Source organism: Nipponia nippon, unplaced genomic scaffold, assembly GCF_047370975.1.
Source record: "Nipponia nippon isolate SJK-2023a ecotype South Korea unplaced genomic scaffold, ASM4737097v1 scaffold_7, whole genome shotgun sequence".
In the NCBI taxonomy this organism is placed as follows: Eukaryota; Metazoa; Chordata; class Aves; order Pelecaniformes; family Threskiornithidae; genus Nipponia; species Nipponia nippon.
The window spans coordinates 14,331,826-14,352,017 of NW_028262391.1; the positions used below are offsets into that span (position 1 = coordinate 14,331,826).

General features: G+C 46.1%; 1 protein-coding gene across 4 annotated transcripts in view; it reads right to left on the reverse strand.

The window, feature by feature from the left end:
• FGF12 (fibroblast growth factor 12) overlaps positions 1–20,192 on the reverse strand; it is a 232,338-nt gene that overhangs the window by 81,442 nt on the left and 130,704 nt on the right. For 3 of the 4 annotated variants that reach the window (XM_087739168.1, XM_087739171.1, XM_087739169.1), the window contains one exon: positions 2,051–2,161. In XM_087739168.1, the coding sequence (XP_087595294.1) occupies positions 2,051–2,161 (111 nt within the window). Of the gene's footprint in view, positions 1–2,050; positions 2,162–6,539; positions 6,830–20,192 lie in introns of those variants that run through there. The other variant, XM_087739170.1, reaches the window with a different exon arrangement.

The following is a 20,192-nucleotide window of genomic DNA, read 5'->3' on the forward strand; positions in this document are numbered from 1 at the left end:
AACATTTCTAATGGGATACATAAGAGCTGTTTGGGTGATTGGGGCCCAACCTCAATCATGGGGACTCAGGAGGTTCCCCTGCACCCACCAAGGTGCAGACAGTGGCAGTTTCCCTCATCTCCCCTGCCAGCCTGAAATATTGCAGAACTGCTCTTACATTTTATTCTCCTCTGCTGTTTACCTAAATTCATATCTGCTTCCATTTAAGCCCATTACTTTGTTGTTCAGTCCTCACTGATAGATGATGGTAATGAATCCCTGTCATCTCTAGCAGCTCTTCCCATGTCCTTGACAAATAGGCCTCCAATGGGATTTTCTGCAGATTGAGAACACCCTATGTCTTTTTTCTTTAAGAAAAAGCAGCTAATACAACCCAACACTGGGTCATTACTCACCCACTAAAGCCCACTGAACTCATCACATGTGTTAGTGTCTGCCTGAGAAAATCACAAGGCCAGACTCTTCTTGTAGGAAGAAACCTGCTCAGTCTCTCATGGAGTAACTGTGTGTGTGGAGGGCCACAGGTTCTCCCGCTCCAATGTAAATTAGAAGTTGTGTCATTGCAATTTGTGGTATTTCATTTGTTCAGCACCAGCATATGAAAAAGGGGACTAAAACCTGACATTTGCATTGGCCACAGGCCAAGTTTCTGGTGAATGCAGCCTCTTGCATCATTTCACAAGGGCTTTGCCAGCCTCCCACAATTTTAGTTGACATCATATCAAACCTCCTCTCCCATGCACTGCTCCACCCATGGACCCCAGTCCTGAGCTGGCTGCAGCAGAGCAGCCCCATCACACACAACGCTCCCGCCACAGCACCCTGGCAGCTTCCTGGGGATGGGGCAAGCACCATGATGTGGAGCTGCACCCACCTTGCACTCTTGTCCAAGCGCACCTTCACAGGACAACGTCCATGCTGTGCCACAGGCACTACACCACTGCAGACACCTCTCACCTGCAGCCTAGGCCCTGCCTGCCTGAAGGAGTGATGCCTTTGATCCAGCTAGGAGCTTCTTTGAGTTAGAACAAGATTTGTCCCCAAATTAAGTAGGTTTCACCTTTCACAAAGTACACAAAGTTTGCTTCCATCAATCCTACCACACAGATCAACTTCTCTTCATCTCTAGTAATGACTGGAAAGACACCTTCCATGCTGGACAGGCTAGATAAGATGTCCCTTCAGCAGCAGCACAGGAAGCTTCAAACCAACATAGTATGACCCAAATCAGACTAGAGTCCTACTCTGTTGATGCAGATCGTGGCACCAAGGATCTGAGCTTATTACTGCCCTCTCAGAAGCATCAATCCGAGGCCTATGAAACGAAGAGATGATGTAGGAAATATCCTGCACTTTTTTTAACCTTTCGAGGAGCTTTGGTACTGACAAAACTACTTCTTTTGCAAAAGAAATATTGGCTACTGCTTTGCATTTGTTTAAACCAATATCGCCCCCGCACACAAGCATCATTTTTAAACCTATGTGGCTCTGCTGCACTTTGCTGTCCTTTATTGGACAGCATGAATGCAACCCCTTTGAACAGGGTTTTGGAAGATGACCTCCTTTGGAAAGGTTATTTGATACCCTCAGCCTTGACACTAGCCTCAAAGCACTAGACTTTAGTGAACAGCTAGTTTCCTCCAGCCTGGAAATTCCTGATGCTTGCTGAATTTTTCAGGATAAAATAGTGAAAACAATTTTCTCTTCTCCTTGGAGAGAGAATTCCCCATATCCTTTACCCACGTGGCATGTGTATAAATATAATCTCCTTTCTCTTCTGGCAGCAATTCAAATCATGGGTTTTATTCTCCACCCCACCCAGATGGCAGTTACAGAATCAGGGTGGGAGGGAAGAAGATTGGAGAGGAAACATATGAAATTATACAGGCAAGATTTAAAGGGGAAGGATAGATAGAAAAAAAATGCGCAGAAAACAGCTGGCTTCTTCCTAATTTGGTCTTTTCAAAAATAAAGCTGCACCCCAAATAAAGACCCACTAGGTGATGTATTTGATTGTAATTGGGTTGCAAAACAGGATAATTTTTCTTACTGTAGTCGCTGTTTTCGTCCTTGGTCCCATCAATTGTACCATCTGGGTGCATCTGCAGGAAATATTCCTGCTGGCTGAATAACCTTGTCACAATTCCTTTCAGCTGGGGTTCTGCAAAAAATAATAATAATTATTAGATATACCAAACATGCAGCAAGTAGCAAGAGACCCAATTTGCTTGGCCCCCATTAAGCCCTGAGTAAATGTAGAAGTGCTTGGCAGATAAGACAGCTTTCTGTGATTCCTTTCAAGCATGGTTGTAAAATATTCATATATACATAGACGTACAGGCAAATAAAATGGAGATCAGACGAGCGGGTAAAATGCAATGCATAGTTGGTGCAGCAGAAAGTAACAGATTTATGGAACATCGCTTTGCTGAAAGTTACCTACCAAATGAAAGTCTTTAGACAGCTTATGTATTCTAAGTATGCCACTTGTTCAGGAGAATATTTGCTAGCAATGTTGCAAAGAATTTGCTTATTGTTTCTTATTCTGCCTGTGAAGCTAACTACCTTGCTTTCTGTATGGTTGATTCACTATCATGCAGTTCCACTTTTATGCCAATGAAAATCTATTTAAATCAATGGTATTATAGTGGTATAAAACCAAAGTAACCAAGTACTGAATTGGGCTGCATGAGTCCAACTGCGTGGGACTCAGGGAGCAAAATCCTGAAAGGAACAGATGCAAGACACCTCCAAAAATGACCTCTGAAGCATTTATTGGCACCTTAAAACGCCTCTGTTTTAAAATCCTGCATGTTCCTCCCTCCCAAAACACGTGCCACATACTCTGGTAGATGAGAATCACTCTTTTCCTCTAGCAGGGTCCTTGCCCAGCCCCTGTACATTGTGAGCCAGCGACGGACTGGCTAGGGGCTTCCCTATTGCCTCTGCAACTTTTTATACCTGTGCTGAAGGAGAAAAGGAAAACATAAAAAAAGCAGAAAATTTGAACTCACATGACAGAAGTCTGCAGCGTTACTGCCTGTCTCCCTACCATCCAACCAAACACAAATTAAGCGGTCAAAAATAAATTCAATTTTAATCATGCAAGTCTTACAGTTTGTCACAGGCATTACTTCTGGAAAGAAAGCTAGCTGGCTACACGTGAACAGACACACTAGCTGGATGGCAGAGATCTTCCTTGTGTGACGTGAGTTTGTAGTTTTATGTGACCACCCACCAAAAGTAAATAAGACCTAGTTATTGCTGGCTCAATAGACAGGAAAATATCCAGTGTAGCATACCAAAATTTCATCAGCCTCCCATCTTTCTTGCCTCTAGTGAGGCTGTTTAATAAGCCATAGTGGTTATATAACCCCGGTCACGTTGTGTGTTAATTGTTTCCATTAGGAGCCCCCGTCTCTAACAGTTTCGCACCGCGCTGTACAACTTCCATTTGAGGATGGCACTCTCAGCCTGCGTTTCTGCACAGGCAACACCCCCCGCAGCAAGCAGGGACCTTGGGTGCAGACAGGCTACAGGTGCAAAGGATTTCAGCTTCAGCAACCCTTCAGCAACAAGCCATGAGAGAGACAGGTACTATTTCATAGCTACAAAAGCCACTGAATAAATCAGTATCAGCTGGTTTCTGTGCTGCCTTAAAGTGATTTCATAGCAACCAAAGTGTTGCAGGCTGCAGGCCGGCTTTCTCCCAGAAAGACAACTCTAGGACAGTAAATAAGTACAATTGTACTGGCCATCTACTAAGAGCTAACGTCAGTCAAGCCAGTATGTCAAATTGAGACTTGGATTCAGCTAAGTGTTTTTCTTTCTTCTTACCAAAATGAAATACCTATTTTGTTGAATGCAGAAGCTTGATTTAACTTGCTTTTCTAACAAGCACATCAAAGCTAGAGGAAGCGAAAAACCGTATTCTCAGGCACAGACAGACAACTGCACCACCCTCCTCGAGCCCATCCCCTTCCTCCCTTTTATCTAATACCACAATAGTAAAGGCACTAATAGGCACTCTCTGATATGAGAGACCTACGTTTGAGTCCCTGAATGAGTCTTAGCCTCATTTTTACTCTCTGGTTAAATTTTAATGTTTAAGTACTTTGCACAAAATGGAAGAACTCCCAGCAGGAGAGATTTTGAAGATGCTCCTGCAGCCTAAGGCTTTCTGTGTGGTGGGGAAGGGGGGACATCTTGTCTTAAAGCTCCTCAAGGATAAGAGGAGTGGAGATGAACAACCCTGACCTTTTCCCCTTTCTTGGGAAGATGATTTGGCTACAGGATAGAAGCCCCTTTCCTCCTTCTTCAGGGTGCAAACTATACTTCGATCTCGCAAATAATTTTGGAAGGATATGAAAACCTCTCCCAATTTTACTTAATAGCCTCTTGAATGAAACAGAGCAAATCTGCTCATCATTAGTAGCTTCACATCATTTATAGAGTTTACCCAAACACCACCTAAGATCCCCTGAGGTCCTCCTGCATCCATGCTATAGATGCAAATGCTATTGCACCAGAAGGCTAAGTGTCACCATGGTAAAACATGGAGTAAAGTCGCTGCATCCCTTTTTGTTACTGATCTGACATAAACACACAGTCAGGTCTGATTCAGGCTTTAACAACTGCCTTCTTCACAATCCCAGGCTCTTCTGAGTCAATGCCTACCTAGGGACAGGTTGGACAAGAAATCTTATCTTACACGTGCGTTTTTTCTGACCTGGTTTTGCTGAAGTTTGATGCTCACACCCAAACTCAAAGTAAAACTCGTGGGAAGTGAAGCAGAGAGCTCTAAGCCATACACAAACCCACCACATTCCTCCTGGCCCTAACACAGTCTGACAGCAGCAGCGTTCCTGTCTCTCCACGCTGCGTGGATCCTCTTCTGCAGGAGCATCTCTGCTCCCCAGACTCATTTAGGAAGCAGCACCAGTGAACAAATGCCTTTTCCAGACACCAAAGGGTCAGAAAGCACTTCAAAGACATACAGAGCTCTCCTTCCCTGGTTTCTGCATTTCCTTGGGTCTCTTGCTACAGGAAAGAAGTGCTGGTGAGCAGGTGCACCTTTGGGTGCCTATCTAAACACAAAAGCAGCATAGAGACACACGCAGCCAGCACTGAGTTCTCTCCTCTAACACAGGGCACAGCCCAGGAGGGTTACAGAGTTGTCTGGGCAATGGGTGATTTGTCTCACCTAGTACAGCCATCTACACCTGAACTGGCCTCCCTTTGCACCCCAAAAATCAACAGGTAAGCCAGGCCAGGACCACAGGGTCCTGAAACCACCTGCATCTGTCCACTGATTGCAGAGGGACCAGCTCAAACACAACCAGCTACACTGGTGATAACAGCCAGCAGAAGAGCTGCTTCCTACCAGGGAATCTCCCATGTCATGTGTGGGCATAAAGTAGAATATTGAGATTTGTCATTCATACAGCAAACAAGGTGGCTGGGAGGCCTACAGACAAAGTTTCAGGCGAAGGCAGCTTTTAACAAGGAAGAAGGATTTACCTGTCTTTCTCCCCAAAGCTCACTACAGAGTTATCACCTGAAGAGGGAACTGTATAATCACCGGACAGGATTTTTCCTGCTAGCCCAGAGGCAAAACTCTGCACATGACTTTTAAGAGACTCCCTACCTTTGTTGTATTTTAACATCACTTCTTTCCATCTACAGGGCAATTTTATCACAGTCTTCCAGCATTGCTATCCCTTATCCCGCAGCAATCATGCTGAAAACCTCAGTTTGCAGAAAAATCTCAAAACCAGCAGGTCTCCTTGTCAATTAAGAACAGCAGAACACGCCAATAAGTCAGAGCAGAAGGCAGAAAGACAATGAAATAGACTGAGAACTTTTCACAGTCTAGCAACAAAAAAAAAAAGGAAGAGAACAACCTTCCCAGCAGGCAATATTCCCAGTGCTTATTGGAGCACTGGGGGGAAAAAAATTAAAATAAAACCCCACAACTTTGATACTTTTATTTGTCTAAAGCTCCCTCAATGATACTGCTCCTGGCTATAATCAATAAGAGACAGAAACAAACCATAAAAAAAGTGCAGTGCAGATAAGCACAAACCCTGCCATGAGCACTTTCTTTCTATAATTCACCAGGAATCAAACTCAAACCTACTCTCTAACATCATTCTTGTGCAGCAAGGGGGACGCAGATCCTCCAGCTTTTAAAGGAGCAATACTGCATAATACACTTGGATAAACCTATTCCTCCCACTCAGGCTCCTCTGTACACTCTTCTATTTTGTTGTAGGAGCAGATTTCCCTGCAGAAATGGAACTGAACTAATGTGGACAAGACTTCAGCACCAACTTAGCATCTCCCTAAACACAAAGTCAAGTACTTCAGAATAGATTTAAGAAAGAAGTTATGACTGCCCAGATCCCAAAATAGCAACTAAACACAAGAGATTTCCACACAGCATGTATTCCCAGTGCAGACCCTGTGCTATTAGGATTCCCATGCAATATGCAAAGGGATATTTTACAAGCAATGCTGTTATGCTTTATGATGCTTACTTTAAAGATCCTGTTCTGCTTGCTCATACACAGCTGGGGGGGTGCTGAAGAAAGCTCAGAAGGCCCTCTCCTTTCACTGATGCAGCAAGCTCAAATCCTTCAAATGTGGTGCTCCCAAAAGATGGAGAAGATCACCCCCATGAAGCATCCCCAGGGGGCACAGTCACAGTGCAGAACAGACCAATAAGAGTAGCACAGAGCAAGAGCTAAGCCATGGCTCTGTTTCTGGTCTGCAGCATCTGCCAAGCTGGGGGTTCTCCCCTAGGATGAAGACACAGTCCTCAGCTGATAGCCCTTCTTAGAGCAGTCATCCAGTGACCAATTCACTGCATAGCCCCTGAAGGGCAGCCTGCTTGCTCTTCTTTCCACAGGCCAAACTCACCAGCTCTGCCTGCCCTCCTTTTAACTTTCTGAGCCCTTTGACACAGCTGAGGCTAACTAAGTCATGATCTGATTGCTAATCTCCTTGTCTCTACTTAAATGGTAATGTGATGCTGCCATTATTCATTTCAGCTGTCCTGCTGCTGAGCCTTAAAGTTATCTCAGTTCACCATCAGCTGCTGTCCTTCTTGCTTTATTGTACAGCTATACAGTGATCTTCACTCTCCTGGAGCTTGCCAAGGATATTATAGGTGCAGGGTGCTCACACATATTTTGTGCTGCTTTTAGCAAAGTCCCACTGAGGACACCAACTCTTGCTTATTCCCATCAGCACAGCAGCAGCACAAACACGATCTGGCCACATGCAGCAGCATAAACCTCACGGTGAGGAACCCTATACTCTGTCAAGCGCTGTAGGGTGGCTCAATCCAATCCAAACCCTGCGCTCTGGAGGACCAAGGAGTAGGGCACAACACTGATTTCCAGCTGAGACTCCATGGTGGAAGGCAGTTTGCCACAGCCTTGTTTCTTGCAATTCACAGAATACCTCTCATTATGGCAACCTGACTACCTGAGGCTGCAGCAAGCCAGACCCCACTTTGCCTTGGGTTAGGATATCTAGAAGGACTCAACAAGACCCTACTCACACCTTAATCTGAACTCTCCGAATTAACAGTAGGGATCTCAGAGGGGCTGCTTTTCAATGACCTCTTGAAAAGATGAAGGGCTTAGCAACCTTTCAGGGATTTGAGCCACTGGCTCCAAGGATTCTTGCAATTCATAGCGATGCTCTGGTTGGCAGGCAGGCCTCCACTTGAGGTTGCTGGTGCAGAACTGCTTTTAAATCCACTCCAGAAGTTACTGTGCTGGGTGCCAGCGGTACTGTCTGTTGGTTATGGCATAAACTCTGACGCTCTTGGGGTTACTGTTTTCCACACAACAAGCTGTCAGACAACAGAGGACTCCACTAGCTCAGACAGCAAGCAGCCATTTTATATTCAGCAACCTGAAACGAGGTAGGAGGAAGGTACCTACTGTGTAATTTCGACAGGAGACTTGCCCATTTGTTTGCTCTCTTCTTCTGCAGCAGGACACGCTCTAACTCAACGCCTCTGCCTGGTCTTAGCACAGCAGGGCTGTCAGAGATGCCAGAGGCAGGCTCCCGAAACAGCCCCTCTGGTACCTGCTAAGGACATTGGTCTGGCAAAGGGAGAAAGCATCTCCAGCCCTGATCTGAACCCTGGCTGGGCGTACTGCTGACTCTCTTCTGTGCCTGTGCAACAGTTTTGCTGAGAATGTGACTACAAACACGGGACCTATAATACATCTCAGGAGTATATTTCACCTAAATGTTCTTTAAACACTTGTTTATTGCAATTAAACATTTTAGCCTGGAATTTACACATTCCATTGTTCTTATTTTCCCCCATTCAGGCTGTGGCTGTCATAATGGGAGGCTGATTTACGACTCACCCAACCAGCACTCACATCCTTACCGCGCCAAAACCAGCATTCAAGTCAGAGTGTAAACTGTTCCTAATTTCCTTAGATTAACTCCACGTTTAAAGTGCCGCTGCAGAAACTGCAGTTCCCCTCCCCTGAAAAGGATGGGTTCCGGAATACTTGATAAGCCAAATACTGCAAACACATGCAGACAGAGAAGAGCACCAAAATCCCTCCTTCGGAAGTACAGTATTAACGAAGGCTTGTATTAACTTGGCATGAAAATGCATCAGTGAGCTCCATGCAGATTACTATGGTGACAGGCATCAGCAGAGAACTCAGGGACAAAGAGAAGATGAAAAGCTGAAGGAGAAAAATGTTGGGTTTTTTCCCATCCAGGAGCTGCTAAGTTCTCCAGGGTGTTTGGAGTTAAGATGAAGTAAGTGTCTGTCTCCAATTAAATGCATCACTGTCGGCATAACTTTAATAGCTCAACTCACTACGATGATTCACTGAATCCACCCAAACTGGGAAGCTCAGGAATAACAGCACTTGCAGCTGTGACAGGAGCTGCTGCCCTTGAAGACCAGGGGTGCATTTCCCCTGGCCGAACACCATGCCCAACTCTTCCAAGCTGCGACGACAGCAGAGCGTGAGCCTTTAGCAGACACTGCGCATGGGTGTCTGTGACTGCACCTGCAGTGAGTCATGCACGAAGCAGGTCGAAGCCTCCTGAGCCACACGCAGGGATCCTGGAAGACACTTCAACTCTATCACTCAGGTGCGGGGGTAGGAAATCCTGCTGCAAAGTGCTGAGCATTTTCAGCTCCCACAACAGTCACTGAGTACAGAAAAGCACACAGGCAGAGGCAAGGAGAATGTTTCCCAGCCCCACAAGATTTTTTCCACAGCTTTTGTGGCTAAACTCAGCAAAATTGCTCAGAGCAGAAGGACACGCTCTGCCTGGAGGAAGCCCACAAGCAGGTGGCTGGAGGGACTGGGCTATGCAGCCTGTAGTATCCCGAGGAACAGGCAGGGAGAGGGCAAATGAATGCATGTGCTGCAGAGCCGAAGGAGGCAAGGAGCACTGGTGGGTACCTGCATTTGGGCACCTCCTCAGGCTACCTGCACAGAGGTCACATCATGGTGGGCAATGGCAGCTGCCCAAGCCTCAGGAGGGGCTTTGTAGCAAAGCCAGGCATCCAGCCCCACCTTGCAAAGCTGCCATGAACCCCTTCAGTTTAGATAGAGCCGTTCAGCTTAACACATGGTCACATCACCCAGCCTGTGAGTAGGATGGAGAGATGTAAACAGACTGACTGACTGATGCTAAGAAATTTATTCCTGAGGTCTGTGACTCTGGGGGCACCAAACAGTTGATCCCAACTCCTTTCCCAATGATGCAGAATGAAGGCCATGCCCAGCTCCAGTTCAACGTGATTACAGGGTTAGTGTCACCCTCCAATTACAGGGAATTTATTTTGAGAAGAAAATGACTCTGGGAGAATAGGGCTGCATGGCACACTCGTGTATTTACTCATCTCAAGTGTGAATCTCCACCCAGGGCTAATAACTACACAGAGAAAACTGGTGTTTCCAGGATGCGTTACATGAAATAACAGGCTGTGCTGAGAGGGATGGTCTCTGCATTTGAAGGACAAGCTTCCGAAAATGGCATTTCCCTAACTCAGAGGGATGATGGGCTCAAGCCGATGACAGCACCCATCAAAGCAATCGCCTCCTGTCACCGTCAGTGAGTCACTAGAGCAGAATGGCACCTTGTAGGCAAAAAGAGCATCCAGAGAAGTGATTTCCTTTCCTGTGCTGATGCCTGCAAGGAAGAATAGTAATTAGCCTCCAGCACTGAGCATAGCTGCCTGCCTGCAGCCCTCGACCAAGGAGCAGACGTGCAAAGCTCTGCACTACGCCTGCTTTGCTCTTACAAAGACGAGTCCCTCCAGGGAAGTCTATTTCTCACTTGTAGAGTAGGTGGAAAGGATGTGGTTGCACGGCACTAGCATTTATGCAGACCCTCCCATATCCAGCGAATCAGCTTTACACAGATGTTAAATGCAAGTCTGAGGTAAAGGGAAGAGAAAGGAGTCACATAAAGCACACTGAAAAGGGGAAGTGCAACATGGGACCACTGCTACATGTCTCTCCCAGACCACCCTTTCCCTAGGAGCCTATGGATGTTAGGACTTAGAGCTAAGTCACCCTGCAGCTCAGTCCAAGCCACCTAAGGCTGTCCAAGGCTCAAGGACAAAGAGGTCCAAAGTCTTGGATGGGTTTTCCTACAAGGTAAATGCCAAACTAATGTACATGATACATAAGCTACTCACTCTGAGCAGTCCCTACACACAAGCTAAGGACGAGACAGCCATCTCCAGCACTGCAGGGGCAAAAGAGGCCCCCAAAGACCACTGCAGGTGAAAGCAATGGGATGGCAAATGGAAGAGGACTGATGGCCTAAATGCCACCAGTTATTCTAGCACAGAATTGCTGACTACCTCTGGGTGCAATTGTCCAGCTCAATATTTTAATTGTCAAAAATAATTCAGAGTAAGAGCAGCTGAAGCAGCACACAAACTCTATCTCATTAATGGGGGGAAAAAGGAGATTTGAAAAGGGTAAAAGTTTTGACTTTTTCTTTTGAGACAATGTTTTGTTTGGAAATCTAATAAAAAAAGGGTGTTAAAAGAGTTGGAGATGAAAGCTGAAGTTTTATTTTAAGTAGAATGAAATATTGCATTGGATCTGAATCCCCTCCTCCCCATGGCCTTCTTTTATTTGACCAGAGAACTAAAAAATCAGTTCTTCATACAGCTACACTCCTGGGTTTGTCTTTGCCTCCCCCAGGACACGGTTTGTGTTGCTCTGTTGATCCAGTGTGTTTTACCAGCAGTCAAAATTTTAAAACATTTCCCTTTCAAGAGCAATCTTCTACATCTGTGTTGACTTGAGCTCTGATGAGGAGAAAACCAAAGCCTGACAGGAACAGAAAGCATAAAGGAGAGATGTAGGGCTGTTCCAGAATTTATGCAGGGTGAGCTTTTTCAGGTAAAGGAATTAAAAAAAAGAAAAGTTTAATGGAAAAGAAGTTGTAGCTACAGCTCCTAAGCTGTCACTTTCCAGCACAGTCAATGCCTTGGCTACTGAAGGTTAAAGCACGCTCATAAGTATGGATAGCAGAGCACACAAGATATATTATTTATTTTGAGGAACACCCTGCAATTATTCCTGACATATTGTGTAATCAGCCAAAATTACAGCATATTCACCCAGAGTGAAACAGAGGATAGCATAAATATTATGTGTGAGCCCACAATCACAGAGCGCATTTCATTTGTGTGCAGACGTGACTCCACGAACCAACAGAGCGTGTGCCCCTTCATGGGGGCTTCTCCCTAGCCCCCATGGGCTGCACCAGCTCCTGAGTGGGTGCCCACAAAGGGGAAACATCAGGAGTAAAATCCACACCTTCCCCACACCAGCACTCAGAGTTCAAGCGCTGCACGAAGATTTAGCAAATGGGTACCCTTGCCCTGCAGAGCTTTAGGGCTGAGGAATGATTGAGTCCAAAGCTCATACCAGCAAAGAAGGGGCCACAGCTATGCTGTCCCCAAGGGAGGTGGGAAGGCAGGCTCAGAGGATGATGCCTGGAGATGCCGCTTGCTGGACTTTGCTGCCTGGAGCTGGCAGGAGGGACAAATGGAAAACCAGCTCTGCCCTCTCCCCCATGCCTGCAGCACCTCTCACCCTACAAACAGGGATGGAGGCGGAGAGGGTTTCCTACAGGGCCATGTGTCACCCAGATGTGTCCTAAGGAGTTGTTTGATGGGTCAGAAATCCTGGGCAATCTTGTGGCAGCATTTAGACACTCGTACAGTTAGAAAGACTATGTTTTGTTTTGTTGACTCCAATGTGCAACATAAAACTTCTTCACAGTCAATTAAGCAGATTTCTTCCTGGTTTCCTACAAAGATTTGGTTTGGATATTAGGAAAGTCTTTCCACCTAGAATTTGCTCCATGGGAGGATATAAAAAACAGGTTAAAAACCATCTGTCCGTGGAATGTACATCTGGTGTCAGTGCAGGGCTGCGGTTGCACTACTCAACCTTGGGTGTTTTCTTGCTTCTAGGAGACCACAACTTGATGACATTATCACACTTCTGCACCCCAAGTTTGTTGAAGGGCTCCACAACAGAGTGCCCAGCTCCCCTCACCTTGGAGTGCCCCACGCAAGGCACCAAATCACCAATAGTCCTCATATGTGCAGAGCAGACGCCATCCCTGCTGTTCTTGCCTGCCACGGTGCTGTGATTTGTGCTATTCTCAGACGCTAAATCTCTCTGCTTCCCCCCATCAATCCAACAGGCCTGAAATACTGCAGAAACACTGAGAAGTCCCTCACACAAACAAAACACGGTATGGAAACGACTACATCATTCTTCCACCACGCTCCGCACACCTAGAGAAGTAAATTCACTAAAATATAAAATAGACAGAACACGCTATCAACAAGCACTGAGCAGAAACTAATCGCTTAAGATGCTATTGGTCTTGGGGAGGGTACCTGGTCCTACCAACACCAGCCCACAGAAGAGCCCTACGTAATCAGTGGATGGCAACTGAGGGTAAAATTTGGGTCCCAGCATCACTCTGCAAGCATTCACTAACAACAGGCAATAACATTGCGTTTTGCTAGTCCCTCAGCATTTTTCCAAAGGGATGAGAGGTGGGAGGTGGAAGACTTCTTTAATTAATAAGTAATGAGTCTGTGATGTGGAAAAATTAAAGCTTGAATCAGTCAGGTTGTATTATAAGAATTTTTTTGCTTATTGCGCTAATGCAGCTTAAGTTTTCCTGTAGCAGTTTGCAAGCATTTTTTGACCCAAAATTATGTTACTAAATTTCAACAAATCTTACACAACATCCAAATGCATAAAGAAAATGTGCTGCTTGTGCCACTCTAGTTTGAAACATTACACTTCGAAGAGCAAGATCATGCTAAAAATGGCCAAAATCTGCCATGTGACTCAAAGTTCCATTCTTCTTTCCTTTTGCTTTGCGAAAATACACCTTTTTTTACCTGCAGAATGATTTTATTTTCCATCTGAGCCAGAGGTTTCCTTCAACCTAATGAAAACGCTTGCAGTGCGAGAAAGCCATCATCCACCTCATTCCATCTAAAGCTGTGTTTTAAATAAGGATGGTGTTTCATGGTTTATATTTCACTACAAACACCTCGTTCCCAATGCCAGGTGGCCCCAAGGACTCCAGCAAGACAGGCAGGTTCACCGGCTGCCCCATTGCTGTCTCGGGAGAGAGCTGTAAACAGCGAAATCCCTCTCCAGGGATGCGTGTGCTCAGGATGACACAGTGCAGATGGAGCGAAAACAGAAAATCTGCCTCTCCAACAGGTCTCCGAACACAGCTCCTGCTCCTCCAGCTGCCCAGGAGCCACTCTCTGCCTGAGTGCTCAGGGCAAAGGAGCTCTCAAACTTCGCCTGGTGGTTTCTAATCATTCAGGAGCCGCTATTGGGCTCTAGCTCTAAAACCTAAAATTTATTTAATGGAAAGTAGACCTGTGGTTTTGAAGAAATAGAAAGAAAACTAGTAGAGGAAATGTTTGAGGAAGCAGAGAAGGTAGGAGTGGCGCAGAAGGAAATGCAATAAAAGCCAAAACAAATGTTTATAAATTTTAAAATAACAATGCTGTGCATTAGCCAGCAGGCAGACCCTGTACTGAAGAGCATAAAACCAAACTATAAAAAGCCAGCAGAGCGCTGGTAGTTATACCGCACACTCTGCCAGCCCTTTTAGCCACCGTCACAGAAAATCCCCAGAGGAGAGTGATGTCGGTCACCAGAGGATGCCCGCACGAACGGCTGCAGATCGATAACCAAGGCGGCGGGTGCAGGCAGCCAGCAATTCAGACCCAGATCCAGTTAGGAGCTGTGCCAGGGAAAGGACCGGCTTGGGAGCGGGTGGACGGTCCAAGCCCCTCGCCTGCCAATGTGTGATCCCTGCATCTCCTGCAGCCCAGCGGCTCCCAGGTCCCCAGGGAGCATCCTTCAGCAACTGCCATGTGCTTCCCAACCTCAAGCCAGTCCCTGGAAGCCAAAACCGCTGTATCTTTTTGCTAATTTCTCCCTGTTTTTCAATTTTCTGGAAGATGTGGACTGGCTCTTTGCAGCCTGGCTTCACTTGCAGCAGTCCCATACTGCTTTACCTTTTACAAACAGTTTTGCTTTGGGGAATGAAGGAAATGTATTTATTTGGCAGTTTGGGCAATATGGGTGGCAACTACTAAGCAAAGAAACTATCTGTGCAGCCAGCAAGGGGAGGGGACTGCAAACTAAGCTGTTCTAGATAAGTATCAATTAAGTGAGCATATTCTATTAACCCCAAGACCTGGCTCTTTTCTTCATTCATTTCAATCCAAAATGCTGAAGTATTTCAAGAAAGGAATGTTTTGGGGTTTTATCTTTATCATGACCGCAATCAGCTTTCAGCTGGGAAAGAGGAACAAGTAACAGAATTATATTGCCTCTCTGTGGATATTTTGCCAGTTCACAGCATATAGCCGTTCACTGGATGTCACACATACCCTTGACAGAGCACGCTGCTGGAGTGAGAGTCAGACAGGAGTGCCACGGGGAGAGAGCTCTGCACAGCGTGCTCCATGGATGCTGCTGCGCGATGAAGGAGAAGCTCTCTGCTTTTCATCACCGTAACAGCTGTATCTAGCCCTGGATCTTCATCTTCAAATCCAGCCCCCTGCCATTGGAAGCAACCAGCCATTTCCCATCTCCCCTTTTCTGACATCTATCAACAGAGCCAAGCACTCCAAACATGAGCTATTGCACTGAAAAGGCCCCAGAAAGACGGGGAGCGCAGGCAGGCGGCAGCATAACCGCATCCCTCCTTTCACTGTGGCTGCCCACCTTCTGGCCAGAGAAGTGCCACAGGTCCCCAGCTGAGGGTTTACTCTTTGGGAACGTGATGGTGCCAAGGACCATCCAAAACAGACTTCATCCTTGTGCTCCGTAATGCTGAAGGAGAAGAGGGCACTGATACAAGGCAGACTCTGAAAGAGGTGTCCCTTGGACAAAATCTCCCCTTCCTCCCATGTACAACTTCAGGTACAACAGATGCACATGCTGCTGAGAAGAGAGAGGAGCTGCTGTTGCTACCCCTGCCTTGCCCTGGCCCAAGCCAGGGTCTGCACAAGAGCCTGACACTCCTCCAAATGTAGAGCTCTGCCAGAAGCAGCACAATCCCATACAGCATCTCCTGAGACAGACCGCAGGCACAGCAGTGCAGCCATCTCCCTGGGATACTGGGGGAAAGGGACAAACCCAATGCCACAGAGCAGATGCAGGAACAGAGCTGCAAAGCCCCATTCGGTGGATGATGCTGTTTCCAGCATTAACCCCCTCTCACAGCCCAGCCTGCTCCATGGGCAAAAGGCAGAGAGCAGAAATGCCCAGAGGCACTGCATGGAGCCAGCCTTCCCCATCGTGCCAGAAACCAGCCAGCAGCTCATCCCTGCGGACAAGAAGGGCTCAGGGCTCAAGCCACCACCCTGCCTCCAAGCCCGTGGCTTTGTCCCTCTGTCACCTTTAGCTGGGACATCCTGGAATGAGCACGGGACAGCAGAGGTGTCTGACAGGTGTCAGGGTGCATCAGCTGGATTTTCTCAGCAGCCACATAAGCTCCATCAGGGTTTCAGAGAGCCCCAATTCAGTCCTTGGAACAAGCACACGGATATTTGTCTATGCTGCAGCATGGGGGCTGGAAAAGCCAGAGTGGTCTGCCTGAACAGTGAATACCAGAGTTGTTTTCCACAGCTCTCTAGAAAGCTGCCTTCTGTTTTACCATTTTAAAAATGTGTCGTAGCTGCTATTTTCAGTGACAGTGCTGTCAGGAAGCTGTAGCCCTACAGCCCTGCTACCGTGCTGCAAAAATTCAGTGTCCACATTGACTCCCCTCAAAGCGCAAACCCTCCCTTTAAAAATAATTTATTCCAGGAGCCCCCGCTAGCGGTGTTCACTGGGTGAGGGACACAAAGTGTGTCCGTGGCTCTACTACAGCTTTTAATAGAGATACAAAGTAAAACCAGCCTCCGGAAAGGCCAAGTTATTTCAGGACTCTGCTACATGTCAGAGCAGGGTAAAGGTAAAACAACAAATGTAGTAGTTTGCTTTATGCTCAGAAAGGATAATATATTAATATGAAGAATATTGTGTTAGCTAGGGAATAGAGACAAACCATGTATTAAACAGGAGAACAGAGTATAGAGGTACCGTTCCCTGATGGACTGCAGTGTCTGCAGCCCAGGTACAGAGTAGATGATGTTGGTACGGGTCACTTCAGAAGAGACTTCCAAAATTAAGGCACAACAGTAATGCAGCCATGCAATGATGCTAGGACAGAACATGGGAACACAGAGCATATGGAAATGTATGTGTATTTAAAGGTTAGTTCTCTGGACCTGCTTTCCCTGAACTGCTCTCTTGGTCACCTTCTCCTGCCAAGCTATGGAGCTTGCCAATATGAAAGGGATGTCGATCTCTTCCATGTTTTGCTTGTTAAAGTTCTTGCTTTGATTTTAATAATAATAAATCACAGCTTGCCTTCAACTGTGCAGGAGTAGGAAACTCCCAGAAATAATGTGCACATGACTGTTCAAAGGGTTGGATCAAATGGAACAAATGCCAGAGGGATGGAACAAACGCCTGCCTGGCCACCGTGCTATCTGGCAGTTCATGGTGTGCCCATCCGGGGAGGGCAAAGAAGGAAGAAAAGCCCAAGTGAGTTTGAACTTGCTCCTCAACATAGTGAGACTCATGATCATGTTTGTCTCTCACAGGAGCGAGATTCTTACAACCTCTTCGGCTCCCGTGGCAGCTCTGCTCTCCACACTGCCCGAGTCAAGCTGTTTAATTTTTTTTGTAATAGATATCTGTTAAAATATGCAGTATCTGGTCTACTGAAATTATTCTAAATTCATGCTGAATTCAGCAAAGCAAGAAAGGAAGAAAGGAAGGAAGGAAGAAAATCTTGCCTTCATTTTGGTATTTTTGGAACTCAAGATTTTGGGTTTTTATTTCAAAACATTTCATTTAGAAGTATACCTGAAAGTTAAAGAAAAATACACATATAAAAATCCTCCAAATAAAACTGCACTCTTTTTTTTCCCCAAAAAACAGTTATATCAGTCAATGATAAACTGATTTATGTGGATCTTTTATTTTATGGGGAGGGAAAATAATCACTCATGAACCTCTTTTCGCCCTGACTTTTCCATTTGGCTGGTGACAGAGGAATCAATCATTTGTATTGCTCTAATGGTGAACCTCCTCTGCTGGCTAATGATTTTCACTGCTCCCACAAGCACAGCTACCCCTGAGGCCATGGGGAGAGAAGATATCCATCCCTCTAGGAGCTTGGATGACTTCCACAGATTTTCTTGGCATCAACCATATCCAGTCCAGAACTAGTACGAAGTGGCTTACTGACTGACATGCTCACTCACGAGCTGTGTTGCAAACCAGGCTGGCTGCTGAGCTTTCCATGCTCTGGAGTAAGCCAGGAGCCTGCAGTTCTTCCCCAGATTTTAAAGCCGGAGAGCTCGGGGTTGCTATCTGGCCCCCCCTAGTAACTGAGCACAGACACACACCGTGACAGTCACCACATCTGCAAGTCACGAATGTGTGCGATACCACCCCCGAGGATCAATTTAATAAAATGAAACCCATCTGCCAAGCTGTCATGAGCAGGAGGGAGCCTTTTCCCCCCTCCTGATTATTGTGGCACTCATTAGCACTGGTGGGTGCAGAAGGAGCTTACAGCACCAATGGCAGACCTCACCAACAACAGACTGCCCCAAACAAGGAGGATGCACGCCCTCAAGGCTGTGCCCCTTCCCCTTGACGTTGTCTAGGCTCATGTTTGGCCAGCCACTTGGCACACATGCCCTCGTCTCAGCTAGCACTTCTAAGAGCTCTTGCTAGCCAGGCAATGCCAGGATTTCCAGCCATTTCCACTCCCTCCAGCCTCTCCTTAGAGGTGGGGCACAGCACCAAATTCTGCAGAGGAGCAGGCAGAAGAATGTGATGGATCCCCCTTGGCTGGGCACGCACCCAGATACACGTACACACGCTATGGAAAAGCATTGTGATCCAGCCTGAATCCTACTGCAGACAGCAGCTATGCACTGAGATAACGGAGCCAGCATCAGGATACTGTAGCAGCAATGGAGGGGCCAAATACCACAGGTTAGGCAGATACTACAGCTGTTCTGAGATGAACCACTCCATAAAAGCAGGCAAGGACTACAACAAATTTAACGGGGAGCTAAAAAGGTGTTTTTTTCCATGAGCTTCAATCATCATTTTCACCCTGCATGAAATCAGAAAGGACTTCAGGATTTAACTCAGGGAATTTAACAGCTTGCAGAGATGACAGACTTCTCAAATATTTTAAATGAATCTCCGAATGAACAAAGTCCTTCTGTGTCCTTCAACTGAAGTTGCTCTTATATTTTACTTATACTGCTGCAAAAATATCTACATACGTATATTTTAAATTCCAAATCTCCATTTATTATTCAAAACAAGAAATACTGCAAAGGGAAAACATGGTTTAAGTCGACGCTTTTTTTCTATGTGTGAGCCATTTCCTTCAATTTAGAAGAAGCCTTTAGATCTCCTTAAGGAAAAGCATCCTTTTCCTGGAGGAGCACAAAATGTATATCAAATGGGGAAAAAAAAGGAAAAAAAAATGCAGAATTTTTTCCTTTTTCCTGGAGTAAAAAACAGTTTGAGACTGAGCTCTGCATTCTGAGCTGGAAACTCATCTACAGAAGCAACACCTGAAGGGATGGAGACGACGCTACACAGTGCCTGGCACCGCCTGACCCAAAGCTGCCTGAATTCAAATATGATTTCCCCAAATAACGACACCCTTTTAGTGGGCTTCACTCCAACAAAATTCCCAACAACCCCCACAGATACTGTGCCTGATGCTCCAGCCTGTTTCCCTTCATGCAAGGCCCCCAGACTCCTCACCTTAGCCGTTCAGTGGCCATGGCATGATGGAAGGCCAGCTCCAGCCCAGCCCTCCAGGGTGAGCTCTGCCTGCAAAGACGGTCAGTGAAGCAACAGCCACACCGTTCACAAACAAGCTGGACCCACCAGCCCGGGGCTTCCAGCCTGTTACAAAACAGCTGAAGAAGGGATACGCCTGGATGCTTTAATTGAGCCACAAAGGGGATGCAACTACTTGGTTCAACCATTTGTTGGTAGAGAAGTCCTGTAGAGAGAGCTGCTTTGCCTGGTCTTCTGCATTCACCTCTTGGATCTATCATTTTCTGATTAAAGGTCCATCTCTTGAACCTGCACCAAAAAGCCATGCCATACAGCACTTTCTTTTGAATCCTCTATCAAGTTACTATAGTCAGAGCAAAATATATAATTTAATCTTTTCCAGCTGTACTTCATACATATACTTGTACAGGTACTGTTCAACATACACATATTTTGCTTGGCACCTGCACAATTGCGGCCAATGACTTGTATTAATTTACAATAATGGGATTAAGCCCACGTGTCCAAATTTTCAGCCTAGTCCACAGCACTCAGCATCCTTATTTGGCCTATCTTAAACCGATAAATCACATCTCAGAGCCAAACACATGTAAGAGATATAAAAGAAGATAGAGCGTACGTGTGAGAGAGCTGCCTTTGCCCATCAAAAAGGCAGACGAAACAAGTGCTCATTTTACAACGTGGTGCTTATTACAACCGACAATTGAGACG